The sequence below is a fragment of the Eubalaena glacialis genome, chromosome 13, assembly GCF_028564815.1.
Source record: "Eubalaena glacialis isolate mEubGla1 chromosome 13, mEubGla1.1.hap2.+ XY, whole genome shotgun sequence".
In the NCBI taxonomy this organism is placed as follows: domain Eukaryota; kingdom Metazoa; phylum Chordata; class Mammalia; order Artiodactyla; family Balaenidae; genus Eubalaena; species Eubalaena glacialis.
Genome location: NC_083728.1, coordinates 15,584,677 through 15,606,096, shown reverse-complemented (window position 1 = coordinate 15,606,096; position 21,420 = coordinate 15,584,677). Strand labels below are relative to the sequence as shown.

The following is a 21,420-nucleotide window of genomic DNA, read 5'->3' as shown; positions in this document are numbered from 1 at the left end:
CTAACTGGAGTGGATTCTGTTGTTTGCAAGTAAGAACCTTCACCACTAGGGTCCATGGAGATGCTGGTCCTTCTCATTATTCTGTAGAGCAGTGGGCACCACCCCTTTTCCTGTCCTCAGACTGGGCCCTACCAGGTATAGGAAGCAAACTCATTACAGCACCATTTACCTCTGAATGGCCACCCCAAGCTACACAAAAACCCGGGTGAGAGACACCTCAACATGAAAGCTTTCGTTCTTCGCTTCTTGGACCAGGTCAAATTTGGGGGCAGGTTGTCCTCCCGGACTCTCAGAAGGAGAAAGGAAGGAGCATGAGACTCAACTGTCCACTTGCCCAAGGAACCTCCTTCCCTGAGGTCCTGTGGTAGGGTGGGGATTGCCACTTCAGTTAAAGAAAAGCATCTACCCATTTAGTGAGTGCTTGCCATGTGCCAGGCTCTGTGCTTAGCATCTGTCTGACGTTATTTCATTTAATCTTCCGAGAATCCTTTGAAGATGAAATGGAGGTATGGAGATGTGAGTTGGTTTCCTGGAGTTACTGTAACAAAGCACCATGAACTGAGTGGTTTATTTATTTATTTTTATTCTCTCCCACTTCTGGAGGCTAGAAGTCTGAGATCAGAATGTCAGCAGGGAAATGCTCCCTCTGAAGGCTCTAGAGAATGATCTATTCCAGGCCATTCTCCCAGCTCCTGGAAGGCCTGGCTTGTGGCAGCCTAAGTCCAGGCTTCACATGGCATTCTCCCTGTCTGTGACCTACTTTGCCCTTTTTATCAGGACACCAGTCATATTGGATGGGGGCCCACCCTAATGAACTCTTAACTTAATCACCGCACTAAAGATCCTATTTCCAAATAAGCTCGCATCCTGAGTTCCTGGGGTTAGGACTGCAACATCTCTTTTTTGGTGGGGGACACAGTTGAACCCATCACAGTGAATAAATGGCAGGACCCTAACCATGACAGCCTAGCAGACTGCCCCAAAGCTTTCGTCCTTTGCAGGGAGGAAGATAGTTAAGAGCCCAACTCCCCAGCGAGTCTGTAAAGATCCAGAGCCTGGATCTGCCTTAATTTGCAGTTCCTAAGAAGCAGAGGGAAAGTAGTTTGTTGGATAAGATGGGGGCGGGTAAGAAAGGGCAGGAAAGGCAGCCAACGAACATAGAGTGAGCAAGCCCATTGGCACCGTTAGTGATGAGTTCCCATGGGGGATGGGCCAGATGGGGTCAACACCTTGCTTGTGGTTGCCTCCCCCAAGAGGTAAAAGAGCATTGACATACCAACTCCCTGTCATTCATTGGTTGGGGACTTCTGGCTTCCTCCGTGCACAGGCTTCTTGTGTGGCTCCAAGAAATCCCTCAGGCAAAGAGCTGCAGATACTGGCAGTTGGAAGTCAGGCAACAACACTGAGGGTGGCAGTGGTCAGTGGTCGGGTGGGGGCACATCTGCCACACTATGTGGCTTTGAACAAGGTACTTAACCTCTCTGCACCTGTCTTCTTCCTACATGGGGTTGTTGTGAGGACAAATGAATTAGGACATGCTGAGCCCTTAGACCAGAGAGCCTGGCATGTAATTAGTGCAATTTAAACACTTGCTAGGATAATTACTGACTAAACTATGCTGTCCTCCACTGGAGGAGTGACTCCAACCTCACCTAGAAGAATTAATGCTGGAAGGCATGTGGCACAGAGACTGATCCAAAGTCCTTATTTCATAGGTGAGGAATTTAGGGCCTAAGAAAGGGAAGTATCTTGCCCAGTGTCACCCAGCTAACAACTATGAGACATTATAAGAGACTAAACCCAGGCAATATCGCTCATTCCTTCGTTCATTCATCACTCTAACATGTACTGATATTTAGTGTCTGTTTTGTGATAGGAACCAGGGAAACAGTAATGACCAAATCTCTGTGAGTAGCTTCCAAATCTATGTGATTACTCACACCCACATCAGTAAATATTCTGAGTGTGCAAATCCCATCTCTATATTATAATTATATGCACCCTGTTGCACTAGTATGTACACATGAAGTATTCAACAATATAGATTTTTTTTTTTTTTTTTGGCCACACCACACGGCATGTGGAATCTTAGTTCCCCAACCAGGGATCGAACCCATGCCCCTGGAAGTGGAAGTGCGGAGTCCTAACCACTGGACCATCAGGGAAGTCCCAATAATATAAATTTTAATAAAGGGTAGGCTAGAGAGAAATAAGCAGAAATTTGTAGATGTTTTCTCCTGTCTCCCAGTGCACCCCACTTAGAGCATCTCTGGACCAGGACAGTCTTGACCTGCAAAGGGCTCCCTGCCCAGCCTAGAAGGCAGACATAGAGTTTCAGAAACATACATGCTGTGGAAGCCAAGGTGGAGTCCCTGGCTGTCACCTGAGAGGTCAAGGCCAGCCTCCCAGAAGAGGCAAGGTTTGAGCTGAGTTTGGAAGGGTGAATTGGATTCTATCAGGTAGAGACAAGAGGAGAAACATGAACTCTGGGGTAAGACAAAGAGGCAGAGATGAGAACAAAGATTCTACTTTCATCCATTTCCCAGACTGGAGTCTGTACTGGTTTCCAAGTTGCTGTTGAGCATAATGAGGAGACCCCAAAGTGTTCGTCGAAGTTCACTCAACACTGAACATAGACGGACCTGGGAGTCCCCTCGCTAGAGAGCAGAGGAAGAGGAGATACCCAGGAGACATGAGGGAAGCACCTCATTTGCATGAGAGCCCTTGTCCTAAAGCTCGAGTCTCCTGGTCCCTTCTGCGAGTCCCAGCTCCTGAAGGGAGTGAGGCAGCCGCCTTTATCGTCCCGAAGAAAGAGACCCATCAGAGGCGAGTGACATAGGTGAGTGGATGTTGGAATGAAGGAGGGATTGGTGGTGGAAGCAAAATTGGGGAAGGCTTCTGAATAATTAAATGCTAGAACATTTAGCTGGTAAATACTCAACCAGCCTCAGCTTTTATACCTCCTCCTATGGAGAGCTCACTTCCTTGGACAGCACATGCCAGCTGGCAGCATTCATCAGTAGAAACTCTTTTGTCCCATTGAACAAATGAGTCCCCCTCCCATCTGGCCCTGACATTCACATTGGTCCTGACTCTGCTCCCAAGAAACCTACTGACCTATTCTGCTGTCTTTGTCCTGAGACAGTCCTACAGATATTGGGAGATGGCTGTCAGGGAAGTACCCCCCCACCCCCTCTCCCACAAAGTGTCTTTTAGCTTCTTTTGCAACATTTGCTAAGTCCCCTCTAGCAGCTTTCAGATTCTCAGGCCTCAAAGTTGTGGAAATCCTTTTGGTTCAGCTCCCTACAATTGACGCAGAGGCTGATAGGATGTTAGCCACCCTCAGGAGGTGCCCCTTCACCGGGCTGGAGGAGAGAAGTTGGTGTAAGGATAAGAGGATGGTCAGTAGGGTTAAGTCACCCTCCTCTCTTGCTTTTCCCAGTAAGTCAAGAGCAGTGATAATCCGATAATATGAAAATATGAACAAGTGAATGAGGGTGGCTGAGAGGAGGGGGTAGGATGTAGGGGGGGCAGGAATCCAAGGCTTATGGAGGTATTTCCCAGGATGCACCGCACTTCAAGTTCATTATTAGACCTTCTCAGCTGCCAGGCATTGTGGGAATGACTTGTTCAGAATCCACTGGGTCCCCAGTCAAAAGGAGGTCCCAGCTGTCCCAGGTAGAGCCACTTTGACAGTGTTTTCATGCCCCTGCCTCTAGGAAGATATGGGATGGATGGGCCTTTGAAGAGCAGAGCCTAACTGCCTCACTGCCTCAGATGAGGAAATTGAGGCATAGAGACCCTAAACAGCAGAGGTAGTTAAATAAGAAGGCAGAACTGATTCTGTTACTTACTACCTGATGGTCTTGGGACAATTTCTCAACATCTCCGAGTTTTACTTTCTTTAAATATCAAATAAGGATAATGCTTATACTTGTTAATGTTTCCAACAACAGACCACTAGAAACACCTCCGTTCCTAGCTGAACAAGTTGGGTTTATTACTCACTGCAGCAAGGGAGAACTCCCCCACCTTGGGGAACCATATGGCTCTCACTACGAGGATGTTAGAAAGGACTTACAGGATGTGGGCTTGTGTTAGGTGATTTTAGGGAGGGTTTCGGGAAGATGGCTTTGCTCTGAATGGATGCTGTCAGGAAGTGGGGCAGTTCTATGAATTGGTATCTTAATCTAAGAAGGGAGAACTAGATAGAGGTTAGAGCTGTATTGGGTAAAGAAGCAGCAGTCACTTATATTAGGCAGGATAGGGGATGCTTGGTCTTTTGGTGACTTGTATAATTTAGTTCATTTTTTCTGTATTCAAACATGATTACAGAGTATCCTATCTTTGTCTTGATCCATCACTGACACAGAATGGCCTTGCCTGATGTTGATATTCTGTGAAATACCTATGTTCAGCAAGGGAACGTAAGGCCAACTGTGAGTGCCAAGTGGGCTTCCAGATTTCAGGGGCTGCTTTTCTCTTTCTCAAAACTTCTCATAGAATTATGGTGAGAATTAAGGATATAATATTAGTAGAATGCTTGTGTAAGTGCCTGGCAGAGTAATGCTTCAATGAATGGCAGCTCTGATAAGGGTAATAAAAATACTATTAAAAATAAGTTGTTTAATTATAATTAATAAATATTAATTAATTGCAGTGTAATGGAAAAGTACTTCGTTCTAAATAGTGATTGGCTTCAGTCGTTCTGAATGTCGCTGTGTGACCTTGGGCAAGTCCCTTCACCTCTCTGAGCCACAGTTTCTTTGCAAAATAGGGTTATGGTATCTGCCTTAAGAAATTCACTCCTTTGGGTATTTTTAAGAGCTACGTTGATTATGATGCTGAAGTGCTTTGAATACCACAGACCAAAGCGAATTGTATAGAAATACATAGAGTTTTAGTTTTCTTGGCTCCTGACTGCTTTTTAAATGTGCTGTCAGCTGCATTAAAGAAAGGAACAAAAACCATTTTTTTGGGTAGTGTCATCCTCTAGAAGTCCGTCCTCAGGAATATCCCCCATTGTCCAAGGAACGTCAAAGACCTCTTCCAAATTTGTCCCATTCTTCCTCCCACTTAATCTAAATCCCTCTTGCTTCAGTGATAGGCGTCACCCAGATCCAGCCTCATGCCCACCCCACCCAGCCCTTTATATGACCCTCTGGTCTCTCAGAAATGTAGGGGAAACTTGGGGGCTTCTGCTGGTTCTCCTTGGGATTAAAGCCCCAAGGAACCAGCCATTAGGAACCACTCTTTAAGGAAGGCACCATCTGCCCCCAGTGGCCTCTTCCTGAATCCCAACAAACCCTCCCCACTCTTTTGGTACCTGGTTTTTAAAAATTTATTTATTTGTTTGTTTATTTAGGCCATGCAGGATGGCATGTGGGATCTTAGTTCCCTGACCAGGGATCGAATCCACATCCCCTGCACTAGAAGCATGGATGTTAACCACTGGACCGCCAGGGACGTCCCGGTACCTGGTTTTTAAAAGAATCTGTGTGTGTGCGTGTGTGTGTGTGTGTGTGTGTGTGTGTGTACACAAAGTGGGTTTATAAATCATCAGTTAATATGAATAATTACTAGAAAATATTTACTGAGCTACTAAAGTACACAGGACAGACACAGTCTCTGCTCTCTTATAGCCTATTTTCTAGCAGGAAATTATGTGAGATATTGAACAAGTGATTACTAAGGAATGTGATGCACTGCACGGGGTGTGAAGGGAGGGTTAGCAGGGGACTGGACAAGCGTGGAGGTGGTGGGAGTAGAATGGAGGGGCGCCCTGAGGAAGTGAACTTTCAGCTGAGACCTGAGGGATGAGCAAGAGTCCTGAAAGGAAGGTAGGGAAAGTGTTCTCAGCACATGGAAAAGCAAGAGATGAATGAGGAGGAGGAGAAGGTGTGTGAGAATGTGTGGGAGGATGGGACGAGATGGCACTGGGTGTAGACTTGAAGGACCAGACCTGAGGAGCCTTGTGAGATGAGCTAAGAGTTTTGGGCTTTACCCGAGGCCACAGGAAGGACCTGGACATCTTAGGAGACCCTGGTGGAGGAGGGAGAGGAGGGGCGGGGCCGAGGCAGTGGGGTCGTGATGAAACCGTGTGACCCAGATTGGGACTTGAACCCATGGTCTTTTAATTGAAATCACACACCTGGTCTCAGGACTTAATGAAGCTCAGTTTCTTTAAGTCTCATCAGAGAAAGAATTCAGTGAGAGACAAAGTGATAGATAAGAAATGGATTTATTTAGAGAGACACACATTCCATAGACAGAATGCGGTCTATTTCAAAATGCGAGAACGGCCTTGGGAGAAACACACTCTACAGACAGAGTGTGGGTCATCTCAGGAGGCAAAAGGCCCCGAAATATGGGGTGGTTAGTTTTTATGGGCTGGGTAATTTCAAAGTGGGAGGATTATTCCAACTATTTGGGGGAAGGGGCAGAGATTTCCAGGAATTGGGCCACCGCCCACTTTTTGACCTTTGATGGTCGGCCTTGGAACTGTCATGGAGCTGGTGGGTGTGTCATTTGGCAAATGCTAATGTATTACAATGAGCGTATAATGAGGCTCAAGGTCTACCGGAAGTCAAATCTTCTGCCATCTTGGACCTAGTCGGGTCTAACCAGTTTTTGTCATGTCCTATGACTATGTCATTCTTTTAAAGGTTGTACCCAGCCCCCTTTCCTCCTGTTTCAGTGACAAGTGTCCAGAGGGGAGACAGGAGTGGCCTGGACTCAGCAGAGGGCAGAGGCTGCAGAAGAGACAGTGAGGAGGAACAACCAACAGGCTTTGCTATGAGATTGTTCCCGGGGGTGAGGAAAGGGAAGAAGCACAGACAGCAGGCAGCTTCCTGGGAGAAGTGAGGCGAAGCAAATCCTTGTGGGAAGGACGAAGAGTTCAGTTTGGTCATCACTGAGTCCATGGTGCCTGTAGAACATTTATGGGAAGAATGTTGAGTAGACATTGACTTATCCAGGCACACATTAAGGAAACCCTGATTAGGGATAGAATATGTGGTGATCGAAAGCTCAGACCAGACTTCGTGGCTTCAAACTCTGGCTCTGCCAACTTCCTAGCCATGTGGCCAAGTCACCTCACTTCTGTCATCGTCTGAGTCCTCTGCACAATGAGAGTCGTAATAACGGCACCTACCTCTTTGGTCAGTAGTAAGGACCAAGGGGGTGACTCCATGTAAAGACTTTAGAATAGTGCCTGCACCCAGGAAGGACTGAGTAACCATGTCCTATTTGAGTGCCTGCCGTGTGTGACAGGCACTGTCCTAGGCTTTGGGTCACAGCGGTGAACACACAGCTCCCCGCTCTGTGGGAACTGACATTGTAGATGGTGGATACACACTCAATGGTGATGAACAAGACACGTTTCACATAGAAATCACTGCTACGCAGAAAATCATGCAGAGTCCAGGGCGAAGCAAAGCAGGGCTACTTAAGGCAGGTGGTTGTGAATGGAGGGAGGGAAGGAGCCATGTGAGTGGCCAGGGGATGCAGAAAGAAGAGTGAGTGCAAAGGCACCAGGGTAGGAACAAGCTCGATGAGGTGGGGAACAGAAAGGCCTGTGCAGTAGGAGAAAGTATGAGGGAAGTAGGCAGGGATTTGTTCACAGGCCATTGTAGGGCATCTAGATTGTGATTCCAGGTGCAGTGGGAATCCTCTAGAGGACTTGGAGCAGGGGAATATCATGATCTGATTTAATTTTTAAAAGGCCACTGGCCAACAGGAGAGAATGTAACACACTAAGAATGGAGAGAGGTCCATGTTGGAGATGGAGATCTGAGATTATTCACCTAATGGAAAATGGTATAAGAAGAGTGGATGATGTAACCAGGGAGTGTGCAGAATAATAATAATAGGGAGAATACAGCTCTGCTCTTGCCTCCCCATGTGACCCTGGAGGTGGGTCGACCCTGGAGGTGGGTCGACCCTGGAGGTGGGTCCATTTACAAGGGAGGCTGGTGCCTGGTACTGTGTAATAATGCAGATGAATAACAACCACTGTAAAAATCTGGTTTACATGGATGCTCCTTCCTTACACAATTCTACGAAGCATTCCACACTAATTCTTGGAGTACATACTGGCTGTGTGTGCACTTTGCCCCTGCCTGTCCTGTATTGTGCTCCCTGGACTCGGGATGCCAATTCAGCCTCCGTTTTCTCCTCTATAAAGTGGGCATGATGAAGTCTACTCTGCCCACCGCTCATGACTATATGGAGGATGAGATTAGATAAACCCTGGGAAGGGATGTTGAAGGGAGAAAGAGGGAGGTTCTTTCTTTCCTTCATTTCTCTTTTTTTCTTTCTTTCCTTCATTTCTCTTTTTTTCTTTCTTTCCTTCATTTCTCTTTTTTTCTTTCTTTCCTTCATTTCTCTTTTTTTCTTTCTTTCAACTACTTTACATCATGGATTATATGTTTCTTTTAACTCTGTGTTTTAGCATATGCTCTTTATTACTCATTATCAGATTTCATTGGAATCATTTGTCAGTTTCCTAGAATTTCATGTTTGATTCTTACTTTGTTTACTCTTAAAGTGCTAAATATTTATTATTGCTCTCCATCCTAAGAGCACATAGATAGCCTTATACTGACAGATTTCTCACATATATATTTAATGGCTATTTTTAGGAGAGAATTTGTTGCCACACACAACATCGAGCTTTCTTTCTTAGGAAGGAAGAAAGAGGAAAGGCCGTTGGGTAGATACCTGGGAGAGTCTGTTACAGTTTCTCTCCCCGTGGAGACCAGGCAGAGAAACCATAATGCCTGACTTTCCCAGGCAAAGACAAAATACTTTCAGGCACCCTGAACTGCTGGGAGTGCAGGCACAAAGTGTCTTTGGTCCAGAACCTGAGCTGTCAGAGCATGAAGGTAGATGACATCCTTGCAGCCACCAGGATGAAGCAGGGCCAGGTAGACAGAGCTCAGAGCATCTACGGGGCATTTTGAAAACAGCTATTGATCATGTGTTGGTGCTATCTTGGTTGCTTTTTAAAAAAATTATCTTAGTTCATGTTGACCTTATGAGGCTAGAAGTACTATTTCGTGTTATAAATGAAGAAACTGAAGCTTGGAAGGGTTAAATGACTTTGCCAAGGTCACAGAGCTGGGAAATGATAGATCTGGGATTAACCTCTCCTCCAAGATCACATAACCAATACTGGCAGGAGTGGGATTTGAACCCAAGACTCTCTGACTTCAAAGACTGTCCTCTAAAAGAGGTTTGAAAGCTGTGTCCTCTAAGGCCCTGGTGATTCAAGAGGTGGGACTCAAAGTACTCAAATAGGAAAGCTCTGCTGTTCATAGTTTTTATAGTTAGATGATGCAGAAAAAAATTTTTTGTATAAAGAATTTGATTTGGATTTATGCCATGAGGACCTTACCTGTGAGTTAGAGGAGGATGAGGGCTGCGATAAGGCCATTGGAGTTGGAAATGAGGAATTTGAAGGTGACCCTGGTAAAGGCATCAGATCTCGCTGGTTGTGAGCAACAGAAACTGAGTCTGGCTATTGGAGGCAGAGAAGGAATTTGTGAGAACAGTGTGGGGATGTAGTGGTCACCCATTCTCCCTTCCTTTTTTTGATTGTTTGTTTGTTTGTTTCCGGTTTATTTTTATTTCTTCCTTAGAGATAACGGAGACTTCCATCCCATGGAGAGGGAACACATGACGATGAAGGGGAATGAGAAGACAGGGAGTATGGGAAGGAATGGAACCCCTGGTAGAAGAGTCAGCCTTGGAAAAGAAGGGATTCTCCTCGTCACAAGGTTCCCTCAGAAATATACTCACTGACAAGGATCGAATTTGGAAGAAATTTCCATGGAAGGGACTGAAGGAGATCAGGTCATTGGCTAAGGTAGAAGCCAAGTGTGGTTCTGGAGATTTCCATAGAATGGAAACGATTCTGAAAAACCACGGGGGAAAGATGGGCTAAAGTTGAGAATGAAAAAACAAAGAGATATGCAAGAGCTTTGAGGCTTATCTTATTTAATGAGAGGAGCACATATGCCAATTTTGAACCAGACTTAAAATTAGATCAATATGCTATACAAATGCTTTAGTTATATAAACTTAATACTAGTTGTTGAAGGCATCTTCTTTCATTGGTAGCAGCAAGGGAAGCTATAAATCTTCATTAAAGTGATGTGTTAATTAAGTTCTCCTTAAAATTCTTTCTTGGATGAGGGATGCAGAAAGAAGAGTGTCTGTCTCAGCAAGTGATCATAAAGTGTCCTTCTGGGACTTCCCTGGTGGTCCAGTGGCTAAGAATCCACCTTCCAATGCAGGGGATGTGGGTTTAATCCCTGGTTGGGGAACTAAGATCCCACATGCCGTGGGGCAACTAAGCCCATGTGCCGCAACTACTGAGCACGTGGGCCACAACTAGAGAACCCATGTGCCACAACTACAGAGCCTATGTGCTCTGGTGCCCGCACGCTGCAACTACTGTGCCCGCACGCCACAACTAGAGAGAAGCCCGTGTGCCTCAACAAGGAGCCCGCATGCTGCAACTAAGTCCTGACACAGCCAAAAAAAAATTAAAATAAAATAATAAATATTAAAAATAAAATAAAATAAAGGGTCCTTCCATTTGTCTAGTGCTTTTCAGTTTAGAAAATATATTCACTCATATACCCTCACATGCTGAAAGGACAGGAAGGGATAACAAACCTTGAATATAAATCACACTGGAAAAATATTTCCAAAGAAGGAGAAGAATCTCTTCACACTGAGACTGGAAATGAACTGCCATTTCCAGAAAAGGTGTGTAGGAAAGCATTCTCCCTTCCTAACTGTACCCTTAAGTTACATCCCACTGGAATCTTCTGTTGGCGACCTATAGCGCGGATTTAGTTTAGCTCACGAAACTGAAGGTAATGCTAAAAGAACCATGTTTGGAAAGGATGGTAAACAAGACAGAACCAAGGTCTTCTCAGGCCACTTTTGAATGAGTGCCATACATTTTCAGAACTTTTGTCACTCATTGGTCAAGATTAAAATTCCAGGGAGAGCATCTGATTGGCCACTCTTGGTCTGGGGGTAGGGCAGGAACTCTGAATGGCAGTCCCCTCCAACCCCACCTGTCATGGGTGGAGGAAGAGTCATTTCCCAAATCAAAATCAGGCTACTGTTATGAGAAAAAGGACAAAAGAATGCTAGCTGACAAAACAACAAAATAGCCAATACACTCAGAGAGAGAGGTTTCCTTGGAGTGAAGGAAGTTTGAATGGGTCCAACAGTCCAAGAGGACAAAGCCCCATTGTATGGTTAAAGACACCCTGTTCGTTCCTGGGAATTTCTCAAATCTTCAATGTTCACTTGTTTACAGTCATCTAAGAGCAGGCATGTCTGCAGCTGACTCATATCACCTCCTGTTTCAACCTTTTCTTCTTTCCTTTCTTCCTTGATAAATATGATTTTACACTCATGAAGTCACGTTCAAATTTTTTGATGCATCATCTATGCTAACCTCAGATAGAGTTGTGTGTGTGTGTGTGTGTGTGTGTGTGTGTGTAACATTGAAATAACTGCAGCCACACAACTAAAAGGCTTTGCAAGCGTCTTCCTTCTGATTTACTGCTGTTTCCTTCAGCAAGTCACTTTCCCTTAGCTGCACTTCAGTTTCCTCACCTGTAAAATGAGAATAATACCTAATTATTAAGATTGTTATAAGATTGTTAAATAAAAACAAGTTACCTTTTACTGAACACCTACTGTGAGCCCACCCGAGAGGTCACAATTTTAAATCCCTTCCAGGCCAGGCGAGTGATGTGGATGGAAGTATTTGGAGTGGGAGTGGGGACAGGGGAGACAATGGTGGGGATGGTGGGGATTATGGAAACTGGAGAGATCGCTTCTCTCATAACAAGAGAGCAGCTCTGCTTAGCTTATTCATGGTTTTCAAAGCGTGGTCCCTTCAGCAGCAGCAACAGCAGCCCTGGAAACCTGTTAGTTGCAGATTCTCACGCTCCTCCCCCCTCCTACTGAATCAAAACTCTGGAGGTAGAGCTCTCAAAGCTGTGTTTGAACAAGTCGTCTAAGTGATTCTGATGCTTGCTCAGGTTTGAGGCCCACTGTTCTAGGAGACGGTTGCCATGGAATGTTGCAAGACGGTGTTCCCAGATCGTTTCTTTTCTCTGAAAGATGCTAGAGTTTTACTTTCATGTGAAATCCCCCACTCTTAAATTTAGCAACTAATTCAAACTTTAAAAATGTACTGTGTGGGCTAACAATACAATATTCTAGCCAGGTTTGCAACCTCCGGTTTATGTTTTTCCCTTTAAACCTTAAAATAACCCTACAAAACACTTCTCATGATACTCCTCCCCGCCCCTTTTTCTGGCCTCGCTGCGCAGCTTGTAGGATCTTAGTTCCCTGACTAGGGATTGAACCTGGGCCCTCAGCAGTGAAAGCACGGAGGTCCTAACAACTGGACCTCCAGGGAATTCCCTCATGATACCCCTTTTAAGGAAGAAGAAGATGTAGGTCCAAAATGTGAGGTGCTGTTATAGGTCACATAGCCAGGAAGTAGCCAACCCCTGATTTGGATCTGAATGTATTTGGTTTTAAAGCCTCTGCCCTTTTTACATTTTATGTAGAAGCAAACTATATGAATATACCTAGCGCACAGCCTAGCATCACAAAAGCTAAACATCATTGGCCTATGAAACTTTCTAAACATCATTGGCCTATGAAACTTTATCCTCCATCCGTGTGCCCCGCCCCATCCTCTTGGCCTCAGACTAATCCCCATTTCTGTCAGAGAGAGTCAATCTCCAGGAAAGCCCAAGAGGGCTGGGGAGGGGTGAGGTCGGGTAGTTTCCTGGCTTGGGGAGCTGGCTAGGTGCCAGAAGAAGGCTGTGGCGAGCAGTGCCTGAGGCTGAAGGTCCAGTAGGCAGCTGGGTCCACAGGCTAAGACCATTTGCTCGTCAAAGTGTCCTCTGCTGCCCTAGATTGAGTTCCAGGAGCTGCCCTGGGCTGCGCCCCTACCTGGCTCCTGCGTCATGGCTGTTGACTGTTCCCTGTGCCCAGAGTAAACAGCCCTGGCCCCTCTCAACCAGGACCTGTCTCCAGTCCCCAGGCTGAACATGGGAACTGGGGAGGCATTCTCAGCCTCTTTCCCCTGGGACCCATCTGTGGGGACAGTGGCTGGATGTACTTCTGTCACCAGCTCCTACTCACCTGTCATCCCACTGGTCACTGCCCCCGACCCCTTCTGCCCTCCAGCAGCAAAGACCTCCTGGAGCTTACTGACCTCAGATTTTGGATCAGGAAGGATGTTTGAAGGTACTTCTTGCTGGGTAACTGTGTTTTGGCATTTATCAGCCTGCATGTTAAAGCTTGGTGTATACTCAGCAGTCTCCTTTCTAACAGGAGACACCATCTTTGGACCACTCACAGATCTTTGGAGATGACAATGTGGCAGCTCAGAACAGGGAAGTGATTCATTCAAGGTCCCTCAGCTGGCAGATGGTGGAAGTGGGTGGGAGTCAAACCCAGACCCTGTCACCCCAAGGCCAGGGCCGAAGGCTCCTTTAATGACTTTCTCTACACCAACTGTGTGCCCTAGATGTGTCACGAAGAACGTACACTTATGATGGAATGGAAAAAATGAGGGCTTGGAGGGATGGAGACTTGGGATCAAACCTTGTCTCTACAGCTTCTCATGGGACCTTGGGTGGGAGGGTACCCCCTCTGCACATCCAGCCCATCCGTCAGGCACAGCTGATGACAACAATATCCGTCTGTTCACAGGTGTCTGGGAAGAGCCATGACTCCGTGAGACATTGAACACAGAGCTGCACACAGTGAGCCCTGAGAGAGTGTCGGTGTGGAAAAGAGAGGGAGGGAGAAACACACATGAAATGGCTCTAGATGTTAATAGGTGTTTCACCTTCTTTGGCCTCAGTTTCTTGTGTCCAGTCGGTTCATTCATGAATAATTTTTCCTGCAGCTCCTACTATGTGCTCTGTATCCCTACACAGCAGCTCCACCATGAATCTCTAAAGAGCAATCTGCACTCTGACCTGCTGACCCCGAATCCAACCACTTGATCCGCAGGCTCCTTCCTCCCTGTGGGTCCTGCCCTTTCCCCCTCCTTTACCGGCAGCAGGCATTACCGGGAATGGGAACCCCGGAGTCCTGGATCTAGCCTTCGGCCTCCTGCTGCCCTGCCCACGGGCCCCAGGAGGGAGGTGGGGAAGGAGGAGTGGACAAGGGTCCAGCTGCAGCTGGTCGAGCTGCACCGGCCTGGAAGCAGCTTAGGTTCCTGGTTCCCACTGGGGCCAGAGTGACACCTGATCCTGGGGCATTGTGAAATGGCAAGAGGCTGCAGCCGGCCCGCCTGCCTTGTCCGCTGAGCCCTCTATCCGCACGGCTTCGGCCCCGCCCCTACCCCACGCCCCCCAGGAGAGCGGTTAAATCCCCCCTTCCGGGCGGCGCCTCACTCCCGCCCAGGCAAGCACCATGCCTAGCTGCCGCCTCGGTCTGCTCGTCGCTGCCCTCCTCCTTGGCCTGATGCTGGGCCTCCCCCCGGTCACAGGTGAGTGGGGCGGGGAGAGGCCTGGCGCCCAAAGGGGCCGAACCAGGAGCGCCGGGAAGGAGCCCGGCAGAAGCCTAGCCTGAGGACAGAGAAGTGAGGATTCCAGGGGTGGAAGTGGGGAGTCCCATGGAGACTAAAATGCGGGGATCCCTGGTGCCTAAAAGTGGTGACCCTTGGAGCTTTAGATGTGGGGTCCAATGTGCTGGAGGTGGGGAGACACTGAAGGCTGACATATGCGCGGGGGGAGATGGGGAGACTCTTCGATGACAGTGGAGACTCAGTGGCCGGAGGCGGGGACCCTCTGCCTGGACATGGGAAGCTCCTAGACGCTTAGTTGTGCGGGGGTCCCCTAAGAATTGAGGGCTCGGAGGCCAAGAGTTTGGTCACTCCTGTCGTCCCAGGTATCGGGGACCCCGGCCCTGGAGGTGGGGCTCTCTCGAGGCTGCAGTGGGGTGTGGGGAGCAGGGACTGAGACTCAGAATTTCCGGGAGACTGAGATTTGGGGCCGTCAGACGGGAGGCGGGCATCCTCTGAGAGCGGGACTGAGTCCCCCACTGCGCGTCCGCCTCCCAGGCACAGGAGCAGAGAAATCAGGCGTGTGCCCCGCGCTGGAGATGGACCTGAATTGCACGCAGGAGTGCCTCTCGGATGGGGAATGCGCGGACAATCTCAAGTGCTGCCGGGCCGGCTGCGCCACTGTCTGCCAGATGCCCAATGGTAACCCCGGGGGACCCACGCGGGGCGGGGCGGGGCAGCGGGTTGGGAGGAGGAGGGAGTGCCCTGTTCTGTTCCGGAATCTGGGGCGCGACCGACTTAGGGGTCCCCGACCAGGTCGAGGCGGATGGAACCAGATCAGCCCGTGCTCTCCTTCCCGTGGCTCGGGTGAGACCTAGGCGTCGCTGAAGTGCAGCCAGGGGGAAGGGAGGTCCCCCACTTCTAGCCGGATTCAATGCTCTGGGGCATGACGGACTTCCGGGACGCACCGCGGGGGCCGTTGTTCCGGAACATTGTTCTCTGAGATCAGGGGAGCTGGGTCGGATTTTCCTCCTGGCTGGGTTTAGCCGCGGGGAAGCCCAGGGCTGCCCGATGGGCTGGGCCCCAAGGTCTGGGGCGCTTCTCCCTATCAGAGTCCCTACCCTGGGGCCCCCCCAACCCAGGAGGAAGGACTTGGGACGCCTGCTGGCAGGACTCCCCGAATTCCTCTGTCCAGATGGAGACTTTCCAGGTTTAGGAGAGCACCCAGCCCATCTTAAAGATGTGGATGTGGGCTACACAAGAGAGAAGGGTTCTTGTCCAAGGTCACATTGCCATCTCTGGCTGGGCAGGAGTCATAACACAGGGGCTTCCTTTCTGCCTGAGTGGTTTGAAGAATGTCAGGACCCCTCCCAGAGCACCCCTCCCACTTCTTCATCTTTAAAACACTCTCTTCCACTCTAAGTATTGAGTGAGAGAGAGAAAGTGTGTGAAGCTGGCCTGTCATAAAAAGTACTTGCTGGAGCTCAAGACTGTCCAGCAGGCCATGGGGGCTCCTATCAGAGCAGGAAGCTGTGGAATCCAAGCTTCTCATTTTTCAGAGGGAAAGACTGAGGACTAGAAGAAGGGTTATGACTTGGATCCCAAGGTGCTGGGATCACTTGTCTTTATCCAGAAAAAAAACCTCTGTGATGCTCCCACCTTGTGATTTCTCTGAAGTTGCCCACAGGGGCCGGGAAGGTTTGTAATTGGAGATTCAGTCACTCGTGAGCAGGGAGGTGGGAGGTGGAGGGAGGACAGGCCCATCAGGGGGCTTCTGGGTCTAGGGGCCTCTAATCTGGACCAGAGGGAGGAGGACCGGAAGGAGAGGAGGACACTGGGAGAGAAAGGAGGATGGCAGACAGGCAGCTGAGAGAGGAGGGGGGAGAAAAGAGGAGTCTCTGCCGTTAGGGGGGTCTCTGCTGCTCCCTGGTCTCAGATGGACAGACTGAGGCAGCAAGAGGGGCAGGACCAGAGGGCCTCCTGAGCTAGAATCCCAGTTGTGCCATCAGCTGGTTGTGGGTCCTGAGCAAGTCGCTTCACCTCTCTGAGCCTCTGCTTTCTCGCTGGCAAAATGGGATGAGAATCCCAGATGTTGTAGGGTCGACATGAGGCTAAATGAAATCATACATGTGAAATGTCTCAGGAGAGAGTAGACCCTTCACACACAGTGGCTTGTTTTGTGAGTATCCCGCTCCCGATGCCCTTCTGTCCGGGGGCAGCTCGGTACTGAGAGCTCCTGCCCTTCTCAAGGGAAAGGGTGACTTTGTGCCAGGAAGGCAGCCCCTCCCGTCCCCTGCAGCTCATCACCCAGCTGTGTGCCCCTTTGACATTTGGCTGGGCTTGCTCCTGGGGCTTCTGGGCATTGAGCCAGCTCCCTTCTCCTTGACCCTGGAAGTGGAGCCCAGGGTGTGTGTGTGTGTGTGTGTGTGTGTGTGTGGACATTGGAAGGTTGGGCTCAGGTCTTGGTTTTACTTATGATCAGCAGTGTGCTGTTGGGTGATGCCTTCACATCTCTGGGTCTAATTTTCCTCCTCTGTAGTAGGAGCAGGGTAGAAATATCCCCTACAGAAGAGAGAGTTGATGTGGAGGTTTAAAGGAGAAAATGAATTTACACTAAGGGCTTTGTAATCAGCACATCTCTGTGGTGTTATCTGTGTGTGTGTGTGTTAGTGGAAGAACGCTTGTCTGGGTGTGGATGAGTGAGGTTGTATGGGAGCCTTGGTGCTAGTTGGTGGTAACTGGGAGTGAATAGATGGGAGTGAGTGAAGAGATTGTGGGTGTGTAATCCCTCACACGTGCACTGCACTTTACAGCTTACAAAGCAGCAGAGTGCATGGTACACAGACCTGAAGCCAGATTCCTGGGTTCAAATCCTGTCTCTACCCTGTATGACCTTAGGCAAGTTAGTTAACTTCTTGGTACCTCAGTTTCCTCATCTGCAACATGAGGAAATAGTAACAGTTCCTCGCACCCTGTTTTAGGATTATTGTGAGAATTAGATGAGTTAATATACGTCAAATGCTTAGGATAATGCCTGGCACACAGAAGCAGCTAAGTGTTAACTGCTGTCCTTACTCATTATTATTCTTATTACAAGGACTTTGGCTGTGCAGGGAGAAGGAATTTATGTCTGTTGCCTCCACTGCTTCCACAGCAGCCCCACGACGTGGGCAGCACGGATCTCATGTGACACCTGAAGACACGGGGCTCTGGGAGATCTCTGGCCCCAGGTCACAAAGTTAGGAAAAGGCAGATCTGGGACTCAAACTAGGGCCCTATGATCCCAAACCACTCAGGGAGAGAGCTGAAGGAAGGGAGGTTGCAGGTGATCTCCCAAGGTCCCCTGAGATCCACTCCAGCCCCCAAGATCCACTTAGGCAGGCAGCTCTCTTGTTTGTGAATCCAGGTGGGTGGTCGTGCTGTGGAGCCGTGTTCAGCTCCCTGCTTCCCCTCTGCCCACCCCCCCACCCCTTTTTCCACCCAGAAAAGAAGGGTTCCTGCCCTCAGGTGGACATCGCCTTCCCCCAGCTCGGCCTCTGCCTGGACCAGTGCCAGGTGGACAGCCAGTGTCCTGGTCTGTTGAAATGCTGCCACAATGGTTGCGGGAAGGTGTCCTGTGTCACACCTGTCTTCTGAGGTAGGTGGCCTGGGGGGAGGGGTGCATTGATGCCCAGATGTGATGACACCTGCAGGAGGTTGAAAAGGAGAACCTGAGCTAACACACTGCTGTTCCCTTCTCTGTCCTTTGATTTACTTTCATCCACTCAACAGATTCACTGAGCGTCCATCACGTGCCAAGCACTGCTCTAGGTGCTGGAGATGCTCCATGTGTGCACAAATAGGACACAAATTTCTCTCTGATGGTTTTATACGCTAGTGAATGATAAATAAAATAAATATGCAAGTATACTCTGTGAAATGTTAGCAGGAAATAAGTGGCCTGGAGAAAAAGAAAACAGAGTGGTGATAAGGAGTGGGGATGGGGGGCGGCAGGGAGCAGTACTGCAATTTTTTCATGGGACCTCCCAGAAGGCAGCATATGAACAGACTTGATGGAAATGATGGAGGGGGCCGCGAGCATATCAGGGAGAATGTTACAGGCCGAGGGGGCAGCAGGTGTAATGCAGTAGCCTCCCTGGCGAGTTTCAGGAAAAGCCAGAAGGCTGGAGCCTGGTGATCAAGGAGAGGGTCCGAGAGGCAGGCGGTAAGCGGAGGGACCTGATAGACCATGTAAGGACTTTGGTCTTGACCCATGGTCTTGACCCAGAGATGTCGGGCCCTTGGGGATGGACACGCTCTGACTTAGATATGCAAAGATTGCTGAGGGTGCTGTGTGGAGGCCCTAGGGGGCAGTGACAGAAGCAGGGAAACCAGCGAGGAGGATCCTGCAAGAGGCCAGGTGGGAGATGATGGACCAGGTGACATAAGTGGCTGCGTTTGGGACCTATGTAAAGGTGGATGGGACAATGTTTGCTGATGAATTGGGCTGTGAGAAGATTTACTCCTTTTCCCCTTAACACCCACGTAAATAAGTCAGCGGCTGGAGGGGCAGCTGTGTCCTGGGAGGGTGGGCGGTGGCTGGATGGGTTGGGGAAGTAGGAAGCTCTTCGCATAGGCCAGTGCGAGGCAGAAGAATTGATCTGTACTCTTGCCAAAAAGCTTGGCTTTTCAGGACAGAGCTGGTGGAGATCAGTTAATTTCAGTTCAGTTTCTCAAATGCCCCTTTCAAGTATGTTAGCACTTACTCTGTGGCAGGCAGGGCTACATTCAGCCACCTCGAGGGGCTCTGATGCTGGAAGGAAAAGATTGTGGAGCCTCTCTTTCCCCACATATAATTAAAAATAAAACAATATTAAGTCATAAAGCAAGTGTAAGAAAATAAAGAGAAGCAAAACCAAGAACGTGCATCGTCAGGCCATTGCAGGATCCAGCACTGTGCCACCAGCTCTGTGCCAGGTTCTGGGACGGAAGGTGACCACTGCCCTTCCTCACCGAGCTTGCAGCCCAGTGGCTGAGGCAGACAGATGGACAGACGCCCCCAGTGCCTGTAGTCAGTGCTGCAATGGAGGGAAGGGCTGGGTGTGACGGGGACATAGAAGAGGAAAGCCTCACCCAGGTTGGGGTGGGGGAAGGAGGGAGCAGGCTTCCCAGAAGGGACCCTGAGCCAATCCTGAAGGATGAATGAAAGGTCGGTAGTCTGGTGAAGTACAGCAGTGGGGAGGCTGTTTCAGACAGAGGGACCCGGACAAGCAAGAACCTGGAAGGGCCCTTTGGTTGAAATCTCATTGTTGATCGTGCAATACTTTTGATAAGCTCTCAGCCAAGGGACTGGCAGGTCAGTGATGAAACCTATTGCCCAGATGTGAAGACTGAGACCCAGAGAGAGGGGAGGACGTGCCCAAGGCCCCAGGGTTGTTAATTCAGTGCCTGAGAGAGAACCACGGTCTCCCCAGGGACCAGAGCTCTCTGCCTCTTGCCTCCATCAGTGTCAGCTGCATGGGCTGGCTTTGCAGTTAGGAAGACCTGGGTTCAGATTTCAGCTCTGACACTTAACTAGCCTTTTTCACCTCCCTGAACTGCAAATATTTTGCTTACAAAATGGGATAAATAAGATCTTTTTGATCAGCTAACCCAGCTTAACCAAAGGAATAGGGGCATGGTGGAACTTCCTAGTGGTGGAAGGATTCTTAGGGACATAAATGACAGTGGCCCCTCAGGAAGGTCACAATGGTCAGTGGGGACCATGGTATACCCAGGTGTGTCCAGGGATGGTCAGAAGCAGAAGAGATGAGTCTAGGACCTTCCGAAAAGTGCAGGCAGAGTCCCAGGGCCTCAAGACGGTGAGGCTTTCCTGGGGCCGGGGGTAGGGAGCTAAGGGGGGGATGTGATGGGGTAGGGGGAGATTTGGCCCAGAATTTAAGCTGCAGGCACTCTTGTCCAGTATCATGGATACTGTTGTTGACGGTATTATTGTGATTTTCTTCCTCCACCTCCAGCCACCAGCCTGAGGAGTGGGGGAGTGGAAGTGTCTGCCTGGCCCTGTCTGGCTCCAGCCCAGCTGCCCTCCTCCCTTCCTGGCCTCTGTGCTCCCTCCTGAGCGGCCACAGCTGCTTCTTTTCCAACCAATAAAGTGACCACTTCCAGCACCAATGGGGCTGTGGCCTCTGTTCTTATTATTCTGGCTCATTCCTCCCGCGACTCTGGGTGGAGGTGGGGGCATGGGGGTGCGGGGTGCAACCAGATCATCCAGGCACAAAGTCTGAGATCAGCTCTGACACAATGAACATAAACTCAGGGCTCATCTGTGTGCGCTGGCACTTCCCTGGGTGAATCCGCCCACCAGCCCTATGCGGTTGTTGGTTATTCTCCCAGGGTTTTGGAGGAGAGAACTGGGGCTCAGAGAGATGCTGGAATCCTTCTAAAGTCACTGGGATTCGTTGCTGGGGGTTCTGACAACAGCAGCAGCACGTACTGTGTGCCAGACACAGGGCTGGGAGATTCGCTTGTGAGATCTTCTGGATCCCCAAAACAACGCTCAGATTAGTTGATGACAGTCCTGTGTTACAGACTGGGACTCCACCAAGTTACTTGCTTGGGGCCACACAGAAAGAAGGTGGCAAAGCCAGGGTCCTTCGTTGTAGCTGCTTTTTAAAAATCAAACCGTTATTTTATATAAATAATATTCACATGGATCAATATTCAAAAGGTAAAAAAAGAGTACGCAGTGAAACATCTCTCACCCTTGACCCTCTTCCTGCACCTGCAGCCACTCAGTTGTTTTCTACAGAGGAAACGAATGCCATCAGTTTCTTGTGTCTTCTTCCCAAGATAGAGCTCCAGCTCACTCCCTC

General features: G+C 49.1%; 1 protein-coding gene across 1 annotated transcript; it reads left to right on the top strand.

Moving 5' to 3' along the window:
* Positions 1–14,306: 14,306 nt before the first annotated feature.
* WFDC2 (WAP four-disulfide core domain 2) lies at positions 14,307–20,719 on the top strand. The gene is made up of 4 exons (XM_061209018.1): positions 14,307–14,554; positions 15,128–15,271; positions 18,054–18,206; positions 20,566–20,719. Exons 1-3 carry the CDS (start codon positions 14,479–14,481, stop codon positions 18,203–18,205), a joined length of 372 nt encoding a protein of 123 aa, XP_061065001.1. The 5' UTR covers positions 14,307–14,478; the 3' UTR covers position 18,206; positions 20,566–20,719.
* The last annotated feature ends 701 nt before the right edge of the window (positions 20,720–21,420 follow it).

Coding starts and splice junctions, on each gene's coding strand:
- WFDC2 (XM_061209018.1), top strand. CDS start 14,479: ATGCCTAGCTGCCGCCTCGGTCTGCTCGTCGCTGCCCTCCTCCTTGGC. Junction 14,555..15,127: donor GGGCCTCCCCCCGGTCACAG/GTGAGTGGGGCG, acceptor TCCGCCTCCCAG/GCACAGGAGCAGAGAAATCA. Junction 15,272..18,053: donor TGTCTGCCAGATGCCCAATG/GTAACCCCGGGG, acceptor TTTTCCACCCAG/AAAAGAAGGGTTCCTGCCCT.